The 14,956-nt window shown below is 33.9% G+C and overlaps 1 protein-coding gene across 1 annotated transcript in view; it reads right to left on the bottom strand.

Annotated features, from left to right (window-relative positions):
- Positions 1-2,239: 2,239 nt before the first annotated feature.
- The window catches only part of HCN1 (hyperpolarization activated cyclic nucleotide gated potassium channel 1), a 376,109-nt gene continuing 363,392 nt past the window's right edge, over positions 2,240-14,956 (bottom strand). Inside the window, exons 7-8 of the mRNA XM_081294982.1 lie at positions 7,434-7,598; positions 2,240-4,365 (exon numbers count right to left, since the gene is read on the bottom strand). Of these exons, the coding sequence (XP_081151108.1) occupies positions 3,455-4,365; positions 7,434-7,598 (1,076 nt within the window). The 3' untranslated portion in view covers positions 2,240-3,454. The remainder of the gene's footprint in view (positions 4,366-7,433; positions 7,599-14,956) is intronic.

The raw sequence follows: 14,956 nt of genomic DNA, 5'->3' as shown, positions 1-14,956 counted from the left end.
TTTAAGTGGTCCATGTCCTGTAGGAGTTATCAGAATAACTTGATTGTATACTTTATGGTTTCCTGAAAATACTAATGCTCATTTAAGTCCATAAAAACGCAAAATAACCATCTTTTTAAAGTGGAACAGCATTCATCAGGGAATCACTTGCTTATGGAGAGACAGTCATGGAGACCTGGAGAAGTGCTATGTATTTAATAATTAGAATCTGTTGCCAATTATATCATTCATTCTTATTGTCTTCAGGTATGCGTTGCTATTTATCTTCATCATGAAAATCTTTTTCTTGGGCTTTTAGGTCTGATTCAAAATCTACTGTATGAAAAATTCTACCACTATCCAAAAGCCTTTGCAAACCTAAAACCTGTAACAAAATAGTTGTAAATATGTATATAACATGACAATTATTTCTCATCCTCATATCCAATAACAAAAAAAATGGATATTTCAAATTAGACAACAACCGCATGCTAAGGCAGTACAGAACAAAAAAACTATTTTTAAAAACTAATATTTTACTATATGGCAGAGTAAAATCAAGGGATAGTTGGGAAATATAAGTTCTATTGAAATTCCTTTCATTCAACAGTTATAGAACATCCATAATTAATCTTATGATGATTCTCAACTAGAAGCCCTCTTGGCAATCATATGATATAAATAAAGGAAGACAGAGGCAAATTTGTACTCATTAATAAAACAAAACATTTGATTAGAGGATACTGATAAAATAAAATATTCATGATTTTAGTTTATTTTCTGTTGAATTTATTAATAATCTTTATATATATTTATATATGTATGGCTTTGAGCAAAGACAAAAGAAATACTCTAACTCATCCCTGATCATACAGTTGTTGTAGGAATCAGCTATGTTACTATCTTCCCAGCAGCAAAAAGGCCAATCTTTTCAATAATACATTTCTTTCTGTACAGATTAAAACTCCATACTTGTGGGCTTAACTATGTACAGAGAAAAAGAGGTCACTGTCAACTAGCAATGAACCTTTATATTACAGGAATGTGAGTCAATTTTTTTCTTAACCTAAGTATATATACATTCATACATATATATGTATATAATTTACCCTGTACCTTGTTTAGGTTAGCATATAAACCTTAGGGTTTTTTTTTCCATTCTATTACAAAGTGAATAAAAATTGTATGGTTGCACTGAAAGACCATGCAATTCAATTTTTCTTATGATTCCCAATAGTGCTCAAAATAAAAAACCAAAAATTCATATATATAAAAATATTTCACTACCAAACCCATTAATTCTATCAAATGTAAAACCTTTAACAATTTAAAGGAGCAATGCATGATCTTAATAAATTGATGTTAATTCTCATATTTTAATGAAATAAAGGAGTTTTGTACTGATACTTAAATGGTCTTGCAGCTTTCCCATAGATTCTAGGTAGGCTGAACAATTCATTTCTCAGGCCATTCCTGACACACCATCATTTGTCACCAGCATATTAATGATAATATATTGACTAGCATTGTTGATCACTTCCACATGAGTTTGGATCTGTTAGAAATTAAACATAATATCTCATTTTGGTATTATAAGTATTATATCCATAAAAGGCATAACAGGCAGTATGGATCCACTTCAGAATTTTTGCTTTCTGTCCTCAATCTTGAGGCCCTGTCCCAGATAATGTGTGATCTTTTTAAGTTCTTCTTCAATGTGCCATAAGCGTCAGAGATACTGAAGTTCTCCACTTTAGGTCATTTTCGTTATTTGGGTTATTTGCAGAAGTTGGACATTAGGAATCTTTCCATAGCATTCCAGTCACCCACCACATTTTTTGTGATGCATTAGGCACAAATGATTACTAAGGGACTTCTTTGAGAAGAAGCAGATGCTCACAGATCATGGAAAGAATTAAGGAAACAAATGAACAAACAAATAAACAATGCTCACAGACATTCAACTTTACCGCAGCTTTCTGTCACCATGTACATACTGTTTTCAGCACATTTGAAATAATGAGCTTCCTATCTAAGGTCTATGTTAGTCACCACATGCCTTAAGATTTACTAACCACTTAGTTACAATATACATAGAGCAAAATGTGTATTACCAAACAGACATGATGATATATTGTATTTATTTCTTTAAATTAACACCACAGTGAACTACCAACTACAGTGAAGACATAGAACACACTCTCAACTCCAAATCAAGCTGTGGTTTACAAATAATTACTTAAATAATAATAATAATAATAATAATAATAATAATAATAATAGCAATAATATTAAATGAAAATGAAAAACCTCACTTCTAGACTTAAGTCAGAAATCCAAGTCAGCCTTATAAGAATTTTAAGATAGGCAATTAATGAATTTTTATACTTTTCTAGAAATGAGAAATACTGTAAGCCTTCCCTTATAATGAATGATTTGAACCTATTATTTCCCCCCCAAAAAGCATGCAGGGACTATTTTCAGATGCTTGATTATGGCAAGAAGGAAGAAAAGTAATGATTTTTGGTGTAATACAAGCAATTTGTAGATTCAAGCATACATTTTTTTTGCATAAAACGTTGCAGGTTAAAATAATATTGTAGGTTTCAAGCCACTGCATTACAATTGAATAATTGTCACAATTCGGTTTTGTAAAATTTAAAACTCTAAGTTTTGAAGTGAAGCAATAAAACTAAATCCTTAAACAATGACTTTTACCTTCATACAACACAGAATAGCTATTTTTATTTGGGTTCAAAAAGTTATTTACAGCTAACATTGATTGAGTCTTGGTAAAAGTCCAATAACACATGAAGAGAAATATTCCCTCAGCTTTCTGAAAGACCAATGAACGTGTTTGAGAATAGAGGCAGTCTTTTAACAGTGGCAATGCTAGTCTCCTACAATGGCCAAGCATGTAATGTGTTCTTTTTATAATTCAAAATTGAAAGCACCAAATTACAATTTAGATCTATAAAATGGGATTTATTATTTAATCCCCCATAATTAATGATTGAAAATTTAGATGCAGAGACACAACTAATGAATAAAAATTTTGATTGGTGCTATTCCAGAGCTCATTTGAGTCGCCTTTTTAAAATCAATAGTTTTGTTCCCATTGAATCCAAGAACTCTTCATAAAATAGAGAAATACATATATACCCAAAGAATTAAGTAAAAGTACATTAGAAAGAAATAATCTTACGACAACATTTCAAACCTTTTAATGATTTAAAGAAAGGAAGACATATAACACTGAATGCTAAACAGGTCTTTTGAACTTCTCTTGGGAATTTAGATATATATTTAATAGTATATGTATATATGTTTTTACATTTTGCATGTAGGCCAGAGCTGTCTAAAATATCTCTTCATAGTAGGCTATAGGGATCTATCAGGAGATAGAATAAAATAAGATCTGAGAATACTCTCAGTTTATTAGAGTATTTCTTTCTGCTTTGACAATTAGCAGGGATCATAAATTTGAAGCAAATCGTGGCTTTTCTGCATCTGGGTCTGTGTTTAAGACTGAGGAAGGCTCCCTCTGAAGAGCAGCTGCTGGTGGAGGGGGTGCAGGAGGGACTCCTCTATTGGGGGGAATGGCTCCCGATGACATTTGTCGGAAGAGGGTGACTCGCTGAGGGACTGTGCCCCTGCCCCCCGCCTGAAGGCTCGTGCCATGGATGGCTGCCACGGGTTGGGGGATGGAGGCCAGGGACTCGCCCACAGTAGGATGAGGTCTGGAGATCAGAGTGGACACCTCATGGGGCAGCGAGGGCTGCGAGGCCGAAAGGGGCCTGACTTCTCGGGTCAGATTGGTGTTATGAAGCGCCTGCGTGCTCTTGTGCACTTCGTTTTTCGGTGTGGAGCTGCTGGGTGTCTGTGGCTGTTGTGGTGGCTGCTGCTGCTGTGGCTGAGTCTGCGGAGCCTGGGACTGCTGCAGCTGCTGCTGCTGCTGCTGCTGCTGTTGCTGCTGCTGCATGAGTGACAACTGGGAAGCAGTGGGGGAGGCATAGTGGAAAGTTCGCGTGGTCAGTGGGCTCTGTACAGGAGGGCTGCAGACCGCAGTGGTGTAGGAGCATGGTGAGAGAATGGCCGATGGTTGGGGTGTCTGTGTGCTGGGACTGGGGGAATGCAGGTTGCTGTGAGACAGGCTAGTCGCTGTGTACACCGGTGGAGATTGTGTCCTCATGCGCGATGTTGGGGTAGTGGTGGAAGATGTCGAATTCAGGGCTGTCATTTGAGGATAATTGATTGGAGCGATTGCCTGCACCATCTCTCTGTCATGTTTCACAATCTGCTTCAGGATCTCATTCTCCTGATTGTTGAAAACACCAGTGTTCAGATCCTTCTGGAACTTTTGCAGAAGAATGGAGTTTTTCTTGCCTATCAGCAAAGGAAAAAAAAAGAGAAAAGAAAAAAGATAGGATAGGCACTTATGGAGTCTACTCCTGACTGATGAGGAGATCAGGTAAGAGGATCACTCACAAGCAATATCTAAGAATTCCCCATTACAGAGCAAATATAAAGGAAGCTTCTGCCCTGTGCATTTCCTGTATCTGCCGGGTAAATCTTAAATTTTACTCAAGTCAAGTGGAAAAGTGTATGAAAGATTTGGAGCTATTTAACACTAGAGCTATCTTAAAGAATGGGGGAAGAAGGGGCTTTTGGATCAGGCTGAACCTAGAAAGGAGATTTGAATTTCATGCAAGAAAAGCCAAACATGTGAGACCTTGTTCTACAAAGGACTTTAGTACATTATTTTATTTCAGCCTGTACCCTATGATATATGTATAGTCATAATAATCCCATTGTCACTAGAAAGGAGACCTGGGCATGGGACAATTAAGTACAGTGCCCAAGAAAACACAGTTATAATGTAACAGGGGTAGGAAGGAAACAGAAGAAATGTGATTGTGCACTCTGATTGCAGATAACAGACTGGCTGCATCTCTGTCATCTGATTGCTTTCTGGATATGCAGCCTCTTTGGCCTGCCCCCACATATGAATCTGCCACTGCATTCTACCAAGACTCCAGGGTGGTTAGGGAGCAGCATATCAGGTCCTTGACCAATGTCCAGCACCAATAATTCTCAATTCCAACTGCATTTTTCTCTCATATCTGGAGTTTTAATATGTACTAATGACCAGCAAACTTGAAAGACCCTATCAATTCAAATTCTGGACTCAGACAGGATCTAGACTGTTGTGCCTTAATAAGAAATTTCCCCAAGGGATCTTTATGTGTAGCAAAGTGAGAACCATCTCGTGATCATTCCTCTCCTAAAGGGTTGTGGTGAGGCCAGGGGTATAGTGTGGCAAGTGCTCAGCTCACACTAAGGACCTCAATAAATCTTAGCTCTTCTTCCTGTCATCATCTTTGAAATGGTTTCAAATAACTAGAGATTTTCTGGCAGACTAAGAAGTAGAATTATTAGTGGATTGGTGAAAAAAGGAAAAAGCATAATCCAAGTGAATTTGATAACTGAAAAGTTAACCAGTTTGCTATGTTGCTAAATAAAGTATCATATCAAAAGAAATAACAGGTATTTTTCAAAATGAAAGTGTTAAAATTTTCCTGGCTACTAAAAAAGCAATCATTTTTATTCCTGCCAAGACAGGTATCTCTCTTTTTTAAAGAAACTATACTAATTTCCCAAAGAACAAAAATCCTATATGAATAATAAACACAAATGCTTTTTTAGCATACTCCCTTAATGAATGACAGTGTATATTTCTAAGCAATGGTCACAAAACTGAGATGGATAATGTTTTTCTGTGACCATTTGAATACCCAGCATTTCCTAATCTAATGGAAAAAATTAAAATAATTTTTATGTGCTGTTATACTTTTATAAAGATCAAAATGCAAGTGGCTTGTACTTACTAGGAATTTTATTGTCTCTATAATTTATTGCACACCATTTCATGCAACCTTTATTTTAAATAAATGGCTGAAATAATTTAGATGAATGTGAAGCTATATCAAATCAACAGAAATTCTTTACTGAAATACCCTAGGTTTCATGATTTATCTGAAGATGTCCAGCTGGTGTAGGAAAACCTCATACTCAGAAATCAGTCTCTGGGTCTAACATGAGCACTCAAGCCACAAAAACCAAAGTTCTTTTCAAGTTCCATGCATACTATCAGGAGTGCCTACTTTTATGGCTACCATCTCCATGGATGAGTACGTTCTATAAATTCTCTCAGCTGTCAATATGAATTTCTAATACACTTGTTATATCTAATGATAATATCCAAATACTCCCTTTATTTCACCTAATCAAACTTCAGATGTTTATACAGTCTGTTATTCCATAATACAGAGGGAAAGAAAGATATCAAGTGCAGGAAAAAAAATACTGACATAACCATAAATCAATCTATGTTCTTCCTTTAATAAGAATGAAGCAGTAGAGGTGCCTTTTGTTTACTTCTAACTGATCCCAGTTCCATCTGCTTTAAGTCCACTTATTCCTTTCTCGCTCCCTCCCCCTTTTCAATAAATATTCACTGGGCATCAGGTACTATGAATGCAATAATTAATTAGACATGATCTCTTTCATTCACAAAGCTTAGTATCTTACTATAATGAAAATGTTGTGATGGGGGCACTTCAGATAAGAGAACATAATCAGGGAACTCAGCCTATTTGGGGATGAGAGGTCAGAGAAGGTTTCTACAAGGCAGTGAATTTTAAACAGATATGAGGGTTGAGGGGAAATAAGGTGGGAACGAGGGTAGATGGGCAAAGAAGGTCCAAGTTTGGAGAATGAATGTATACCACAGTATAACATGTCAGGATATTCCAGAATATTTAGGAAAGTTAATCAAACCAATCTGATCTAACTTTACTATGGCAATTATTCAAATCATAAATTAGCATAACTAATAAGGTATAATTTATATATTTTTATTTGTAGCACTAAAGAGTGTACACAGGCTTTGCAAAGTAAAATATCTAGTTTGGGCACTTCCATCAATGCTTTTTCTGCATGAGTCTGTATTACAAACATTTCAATAAGTTTCTGCTGGTAACAATTTAAATACAAAGTATTCAATTTTTAATATAAGGATAAAATGTCAAGGCAAAAAGTGAACCTTGTGACAAAATTTGGTTTGTAATACAGACTCATACTATTGTATTTTTGGTGCTATTTTAATGCTCTCTAGAATTTGTATTGATAGTTTTTACCTGAAGATTCAATCTGTTTTGGTATCACATGGTATATCAGATTGAGTCCCTGGTAAAAACAGATGTGAATATGTAAACCCAGAAAACAGGAAAGATAGGACCTCAGAACTCTCCAGAAAAATGGCTACAGTTAATTGCTTTTCTACATAACATAACAAGCACTGAACTAGCCTTTGGGACACATGATTGCAAACTTGTATTATGCCACAAAATGAAAAAAATTTTTCATGAAGAAGTTAGAAAAGTAAAGAGTACCTATCCGATCTAGTCGGTCAATGGCCACTGTCTCGAAGGCTCTTCTCATCATTGGATATTCCTCCAGGACCTCATTGAAATTGTCCACCGAAAGGGAATAGAGACGGCAATATGTATCAGCTCGAACACTGGCAGTGCGTCGTCCCTTAGTCAGCAAGCAAATCTCTATAAAAGTGAGAAAGAATGGCTTGTTTGGTAATTTTCTATGATAAGCTAATAAGGCCTCCTGAAATTAAAATGAAATAGTCTCATGAAGTGAAAATCCCATGGGTAAGCAGCATTTTCTATTTTATCAGGACATTCCTTCTGACAATCAAAAGTATCCAATTGTCAATATCAAATTTAAAAATTACATTTTTTTAAACAGTTAAATTTTTTGTTTCAAATTGGAAAATTTGTCTATTCTTCAATCACCACCCAATCATCCTAAAATAAAATAACAACAGAAAAAAGAAAAGAGTCATATTCAGGCAGAAAAAAAGTTTTTATGAATTCCGAAAGGCAGAAAGCAGGTGATCTATACACTGAAACACAAGTCAGTCAAAGCACTGACTTAAAAATCTCTATGAGCACACAAAACTGGACCAGTTTCAGATAAATTACAGGATTCCTTAATATAACCCCATTCCCTTTTAATATTCCCACTGAAGATCAAAAAGAAGAAAGTCATATCCCAAATGTACTTTTAAGATTTCTGCATTGAAATTTAGATTCTCAAAATACGGCAAATGAACATTTCACACTTGGATTTCATCATTTAATAGCCATAAATATATTTATAAAGGTAATTTTCCAAATTTTATAAGTGAAATAAAACTTCAACTGGCTTTGAATTTTTAAACTTGAGATAATTTAAAAATTTATCTTCAAAATAGGTCAATTTGAAAAAAATGGCAGAATTATTTCTAAAATTTAGTTTTCTAATAAAAATAATAATTAAATGTCTAAATTCCCACTCTTCTAAACTTGAAGTTCTTTTTGTGTCGACTGACATTATGAGTAAATTGTTTTAGGCACTATGTAATTGATGTTGGGACTGGAGATATAAATTAAATAAAATGTCCACTTTTGTGTTACTTCAAACCTGGTGGTTAAAAGAAAGTTAGCTTTAGGAACAGTTCATTTAACTGTAATCTGATAAGAAAAATCCAGATATGATGACTCTGGGGGTATTTAAGAAGGGTTTCTGAGCCAATCTGGGAAGGTTGGGAAGACTCCAGTAAATGCCACTTAAATCTTAAATTATGTTGTTGCACATGTTGGAAAACATAAATTGAATACATAATATTTTGGAGTGTTCATGTTTATGTACAGGCTCATGCATGTTTGTATGTGTGTGTGTGTGTGTGTGTGTGTGTGAGAGAGAGAGAGAGAGAGAGAGAGAGAGAGAGAGAGAGAGAGAGAGAACTTTTTTAAAAAAATATTTATTTATTTTTTAGTTGTAATTGGACACAATATCTTTATTTCACTTATTTATTTTTATGTGGTGCTGAGGATGGAACCCAGGGTCTTGCATGTGCGAGGAGCTCTCTCTACCGCTGAGCCATAACCCTAGCCCCAAACATTTGGTTTTTATGTAGAAAGATAAATTTATATTTGTCCATATTTAAGCAAATTATTATATCATGTAATTTGCCTGGTACTCAAATCTGAGAAATGTAGTGAAAGAAGCATTTCAACACTATCCCCAAATTAAATTTCTGTGTCACTAACACATTTGTGGTATATTATATAACAAGGTTCTATATTCTTCAATCCAGAAAGTTCACTTGACAATCTAACTGAAGGAAACAGTGTGTAATTTGAGTGTTTACTCAGTAATATACATTATGCATTTATTTACACATCAGAAGATATGGGCATGCTCTAAATATCTAACCATTCAAAATTTCTACAAAATTTTATGGTTTCTGGGTAGACTATTTGGCAGTTATTAGAAGCCAAGCTTTTCAAGTCTATGTTAATAATAGGGCATGAAAATTTAAGTGATAAAAATGAGAGACAAGATTATGATTACTTTTTTTAGTTTTTTCAAATTCCTTTATACAAAATGTTTTTGTTTATGGATGAACATGCTTTTTATTTTAAAAGCTCTATTTAGAAAAATTATCTAAGGGCACAGAAGAAAAAAAAATCAAAGATATGAAAGAAAAAAATTTGGTAATAGTGATTACTATTATAGGAAAATTCTTTGGCTTTATTGTATATGCCTTTTTAATATATGTTTATTTCACCATCCCAAATGTTTTCAGTTTCTATTTGTTGATTTTTCATAATATCCTTCTCTTTTGTTTTATTTGTAATATCCTCTTTCGTTCAGTAGGTGTTATGAATTATGATTGCAAATACTGCATACATTCTACAAGAGAGAAACTCTAGTAATGTTCAGTGAAAGCAGCAAGATATGAGTGTCCATGTGTTGTATGAATCCATTTATGTGAAATATCCAGAAAATGTAAATATACAGACACAGATAATATATTAATGGTCTGGAGTAGAGGATGACAATGGGATTTAATAATAAATGGGAATTGTATTGAATCTGTGAATTGCATTTAGCGTTTTGGACATTTTAACAATATTGGTTCTTCTTATCCGTGAATGTAGGAAGACTTTTAATTTTTTTGTTTGTGTTGTTTTCAGTTTCTTTCATCTGAGTTTTGTGGGGTTTATTGTAGAAGAAGTTTTACACATCCTGGTTAAACTTATTTTTCAGTATTTTATTTATTTATTTTGGAGCTATTTTTAATGCAATGACTTTCATGATATATTTCTCAGTAACAACATTTTAGTGTATAAAATTTTACTGATTTTTACATCAATATACTGATTTGGTGTCCTGAAACTTCACTAAAATTATTTGTTAGTTCTAGTAATCTTTTGGTGGAGTATTTAGGTTTTTCTACATGCAGAATCATATCAACTGCAAACAGCGCTAACCATCTCTATCAGAATACTAATGACTTTATTCATAGAACTATAAAAACTTTAAAAATTCAGATAGAATTTGCAAAAGTCTATGAATAGCAAAGGTCATCTCGAACAAAAAGTACAAAGTTGCAGGCATCATAATACCTGATTTCAAAATATACTACAAATCTGAAGTAGTCAAAATAGCATAATATTGGAATAAAAACAACTTCACAATCCAACGGGATAGACTAAGATACCCAGAAATAGTTTGATACATTTACAGTCAAATGATTTTTTTTTACAAAAATTCTAAAGGCATACATTGGAGAAATAACATCTTCAATAAATGGTTCTGGGAAAACAGGATATTGATAAGAAAAGGGTTGAAATGTGATCCTTAGCTCTCATCCTATACTAGAAAATCTCAAAACGGATCAAAGACCTAAATTAAGATATGAAACTACTAGAAAAAAATAGAATAGAGGAAATGCTTCAAAACATTTGTAGGAGCAAGACTATGAAAGAACAAGCAATGAAAGCAGAAATAGACAATTGGGATTTCATCGAACTAAGAGGCTTCTGTGGAGGAATAGAAAAAAACACCAGGAAGAGACAACCTATAGGAAGCAAGGGAAATGGCAAACTATGCATTTTACAAAGGATTAAGGCAAATGATCCAGAACATATAGTATCTGAAAGAGCTCAAACAGCAAACAAATGAAACAAATAATCCATTTTAAAATGGGTAAATGATACAAGTAGATACAAGTATTCTCTAAAAAATAAATTCAAATGTCCAATACACTTATGACTATATGCTCAACTTCATTAGCTGTTAGGAAATGCAAGTCAAAAGTACAAATAGATTATCATCTCACCCCAGTTAGAATGACTAATATCTGAAAGACTAAAGAAAGCAATGCTAGTGAGGGTTTTGAGAAAGGAGAACTCTTATAGACTGTTGGTGGGAATGTAAAAATTATTACTGCCATCAAACAATAAGTTTATCCAATGTATGATCTGGCAATCTACTATAGGATGCATATCTAAATCAAAAGAAATCAGTCTGACGAAGAACACTCCCATGTTCACTGAAGAACTGTTCACAGCAGTCCAGAAATGGAAACAAACCAAGTGTCTATATACTGCTGAACTGATAAAGAAACTGTGGTACATATCCTCAATGGAATATGATTCACCCATAAAAGAAATAAAATCCTATAATTTGTAGCAAAATGAATGAAACTTGAGATCATTATGATCTCATAAGTGAAAAATGCCAAGTACAGAAAGTACCACATGATCTCAATCATACGGGAAATCCCAAAACACTGATCTTTTAGAAGTTGAGCATAGAATGTTGGTTACCACCAGAGGTCTGAGAGAATAAAAGGAGGGATGGAAAAGGCTGGTCAATGGATACTGTTATACATTTACCCAGGAACAAGAAAGTCTGGAGTGCTATTGCAGAGACTGTGTTCTGTACATTTAAAAAATATAGAGGAAAAGATTTTGAAAGTTTCACCAGAAGAAATGATGAATGCTTGAGATAAATATGATTATCCAGATTTAAACATTAAACAATGTATACATGAATACAATTGAAACATTACATGGTACCCCATTAATATGTATAATTTTAAATGTTTTATATATCAATTATCAATTAATTAAAAATAAAACATTTAAGAAGATGAAAATGCTAACTACATTGATTTGATTAATACAGATTATATGTATATATAACACTATATTACATAAATATATGCAATTAAAATAATATTAACAAATTTAAAAACTTATCCAAATGGGCACAAAGACTCTTACTGGGTGATGAAAATACTCCAAAACATGATTATGGAAATGGCTTAAAAATTGACTAGTATACCATAAATGGGTGAATTATATATGTAAATGCTGCCCTAAGGTTGTAAAACCTGAAAAGAAAAAGAGGTTTCATATTTATTTTTTATGTTTATATTTATTATATTCGAATTTCTCTTCAGTTTTCTGAATATGTACCCTTTACTACCAACTCATTTCTGTGTCTAGGTCTTTACATAATTGTTCATTCACATTTAAGGATGAAAACTGGCAATGTGACAAAACATGTTATTTCAGAGTTTTTCTTCATGTTGAATAGATGGCAGTTTTTCCTCACATTTTTCTACATGCCAAAGTAAGTAGGACTCTATTCTAATGTCATTACCCTGTTCTCCTTCTTGTTCAATAACTTCAGAAAAGAACCATTGACTTCCCTACCCCTTCCAAACCTCCCAGGAGAATTACTTGATTGACTACAGTGTGTTTTACATATGGAGGGTGGGCTGGAGAATTGGTTACCACAATCTGACCTTCAGCACCTGCCCTCTCTTCTTGCCTTACTTTTTGCTATGTGTCATGTGATCCTGTTGTGTCTTAGCTAGGAGCCTCCATAAAAGTCTTGCAGGAGGGGCTGGGGTTGTAGCTCAGCGGGCAGTACACTTGCCTAGCTTGTATGAAGTGCTGGGTTTGATTCTCAGCACCACATATAAATCAACAAAATAAAGGTCCATTGATAAATAAAAAAATATATATATTTTTTAAAAAAGAGTCTTTCAAGATATCCACTCTTTTCTGGATCACAGCCCTCTGTCTATATATTCCAAGTTTCTGTAAATGCTCTTCAAGATGTATCAGCAATCCACCAGTGTACTTTAAATGCACATTTCAGAATACCTTCATAGCACTAGCTTACCCAATAAGATAATTCAGTTATATTAAAAAACAAATGTCTGGTGACCAGAGATGGGGCCAGAGATGGTTCAGAACCTCAGTGATATCAACAAACCATGTTGGCAAGACATTTTCCTGGCTTTCCCCCCATGATCATAAGTTGATTGCCACTACAAGCATTGTCTCTCTCTCACACAACAGTGTCCCAACTAGGGAGAGAGGAAACAACTTCCTTTTGTGTGTGTTTGTTTTTATTATGAAGGCAAGAGTCGCACTGGAAGTATTAACTTATGTTTCTTACATCTTATTATCAGAACTAACTCACTTGGCCACCTTAGCTAAAGAAGCAATGTAAAACTGAATATTTGGTGAATGTGATGGGGAGATAAAAACATGTTCTTATCTTAAATAAGACATGGACTTTTATGTTTCTCATGTTTGAAAATTATATGTACATTGTGTGCATGCATAAATACATAACAATAAATTCTACCTTTATGCATTACAAATTGTAATGCATCATTAAAAATATGAAAAAAGGGCTGGGGATGTGGCTCAAGCGGTAGCGCGCTCGCCTGGCATGCGTGCGGCCTGGGTTTGATCCTCAGCACCACATACAAAGAAAGATGTTGTGTCTGCCGAAAGCTAAAAAATAAATATTAAAATTCTCTCTCTCCTCTCTCTATCTCTCTCCTCTCTGTATTTAAAAAAAAAAGAAAAAAAAAAGAAAAGGGCTGGGGTTGTATCTCATTGGTAGGATATCCTTGGGTTCAATACTCTATTCCCAGTACCAAAGAAAGAAAGAAAATATGGATGTCTTTGTTTTTTGTTTTTTAAAAATGAGCATGTACTTACACATTAATATTTATTTTGAGAATAAATTTAAAAATTGGAAAGAAATATGACTAATTTTAATGACACCTATAAAGATATGATTAAAGAAGTTTATTGTTGCATAAAAATATTTTCATTGAAAATAAAATAAATACTTCAAAGAGGATCTTTTTTCTTTTTTCTTTGTATTAGATATTGAACCCACTGGTACTTTACCACTGAGATTTATCTCCAGTCCTGTTTTCTGTTTTTATTTTTTAGTTTGCCACAAGTTCTCATCGAGTTACAGAGGTTCTCACTAAATTGCTGAGGCTGGCCTCAAACTTGGATTCACAATCCTCGTGCCTCAGTCTACAAAGTCACTGGATTACAGATGTACACCACCATGCCTGTTCAAAGAGCTTAGTTTTAGAATAATGTCTAAGGTATGTATGAAAAATTGTGTATATGTGTTATAAGCTCTTAACCCCAATTTTTACCACCTCAGTAAAGTAATGATACTGCTCAAAAATTTAATTCTTCATTACATGGCTCTACATAAGTATTTCCCTTTTATAATTTGTGGGATGAAAACTGATATCTCAGTTTGCTCTTTTGGGCAAACTAATGAAGTCAAATGTTATGTTGGTGGTTTTCTGAAGCAGTGATGGTTGGCTTCCTCTTGTATCAGCTGTATACATCTAAATTCATGGGTCATTTTAGAGAGTCTTCATTTGGTGTATTATAAGGAGTACTGGCCTGGGAGTATGAAGTTCTATAGTATACTCTAGAAGAGATTACTCTTGTTTACAAGGATCTGGACAATACTTATATTCTTCAGACTTTATCACAAAAATAAAACTGAATTGCTTTTCTGGAATTTTGATAAAATTTAATTGCTTAGACTTTATTCATTCTTAATCTCTAAAGTGTCATTAACTTTTACATCTCTAGTGTCTACGTGGTTTATATTAGGTGCTTAGTATTTGCTGAGTTGAATCATTGAACGATAGAGCAACATGATCTGCAAGATGAATGAATTAATCACCTACATGAATAAAATTTGTTGGTATTCAATATGA

The sequence above is a fragment of the Spermophilus citellus genome (assembly GCF_964194105.1).
Source record: "Spermophilus citellus genome assembly, chromosome: 1".
Lineage (NCBI taxonomy): Eukaryota > Metazoa > Chordata > Mammalia > Rodentia > Sciuridae > Spermophilus > Spermophilus citellus.
Note: the sequence above shows the minus strand (reverse complement) of the source record. Positions and strands in the feature narration are given on the sequence as shown.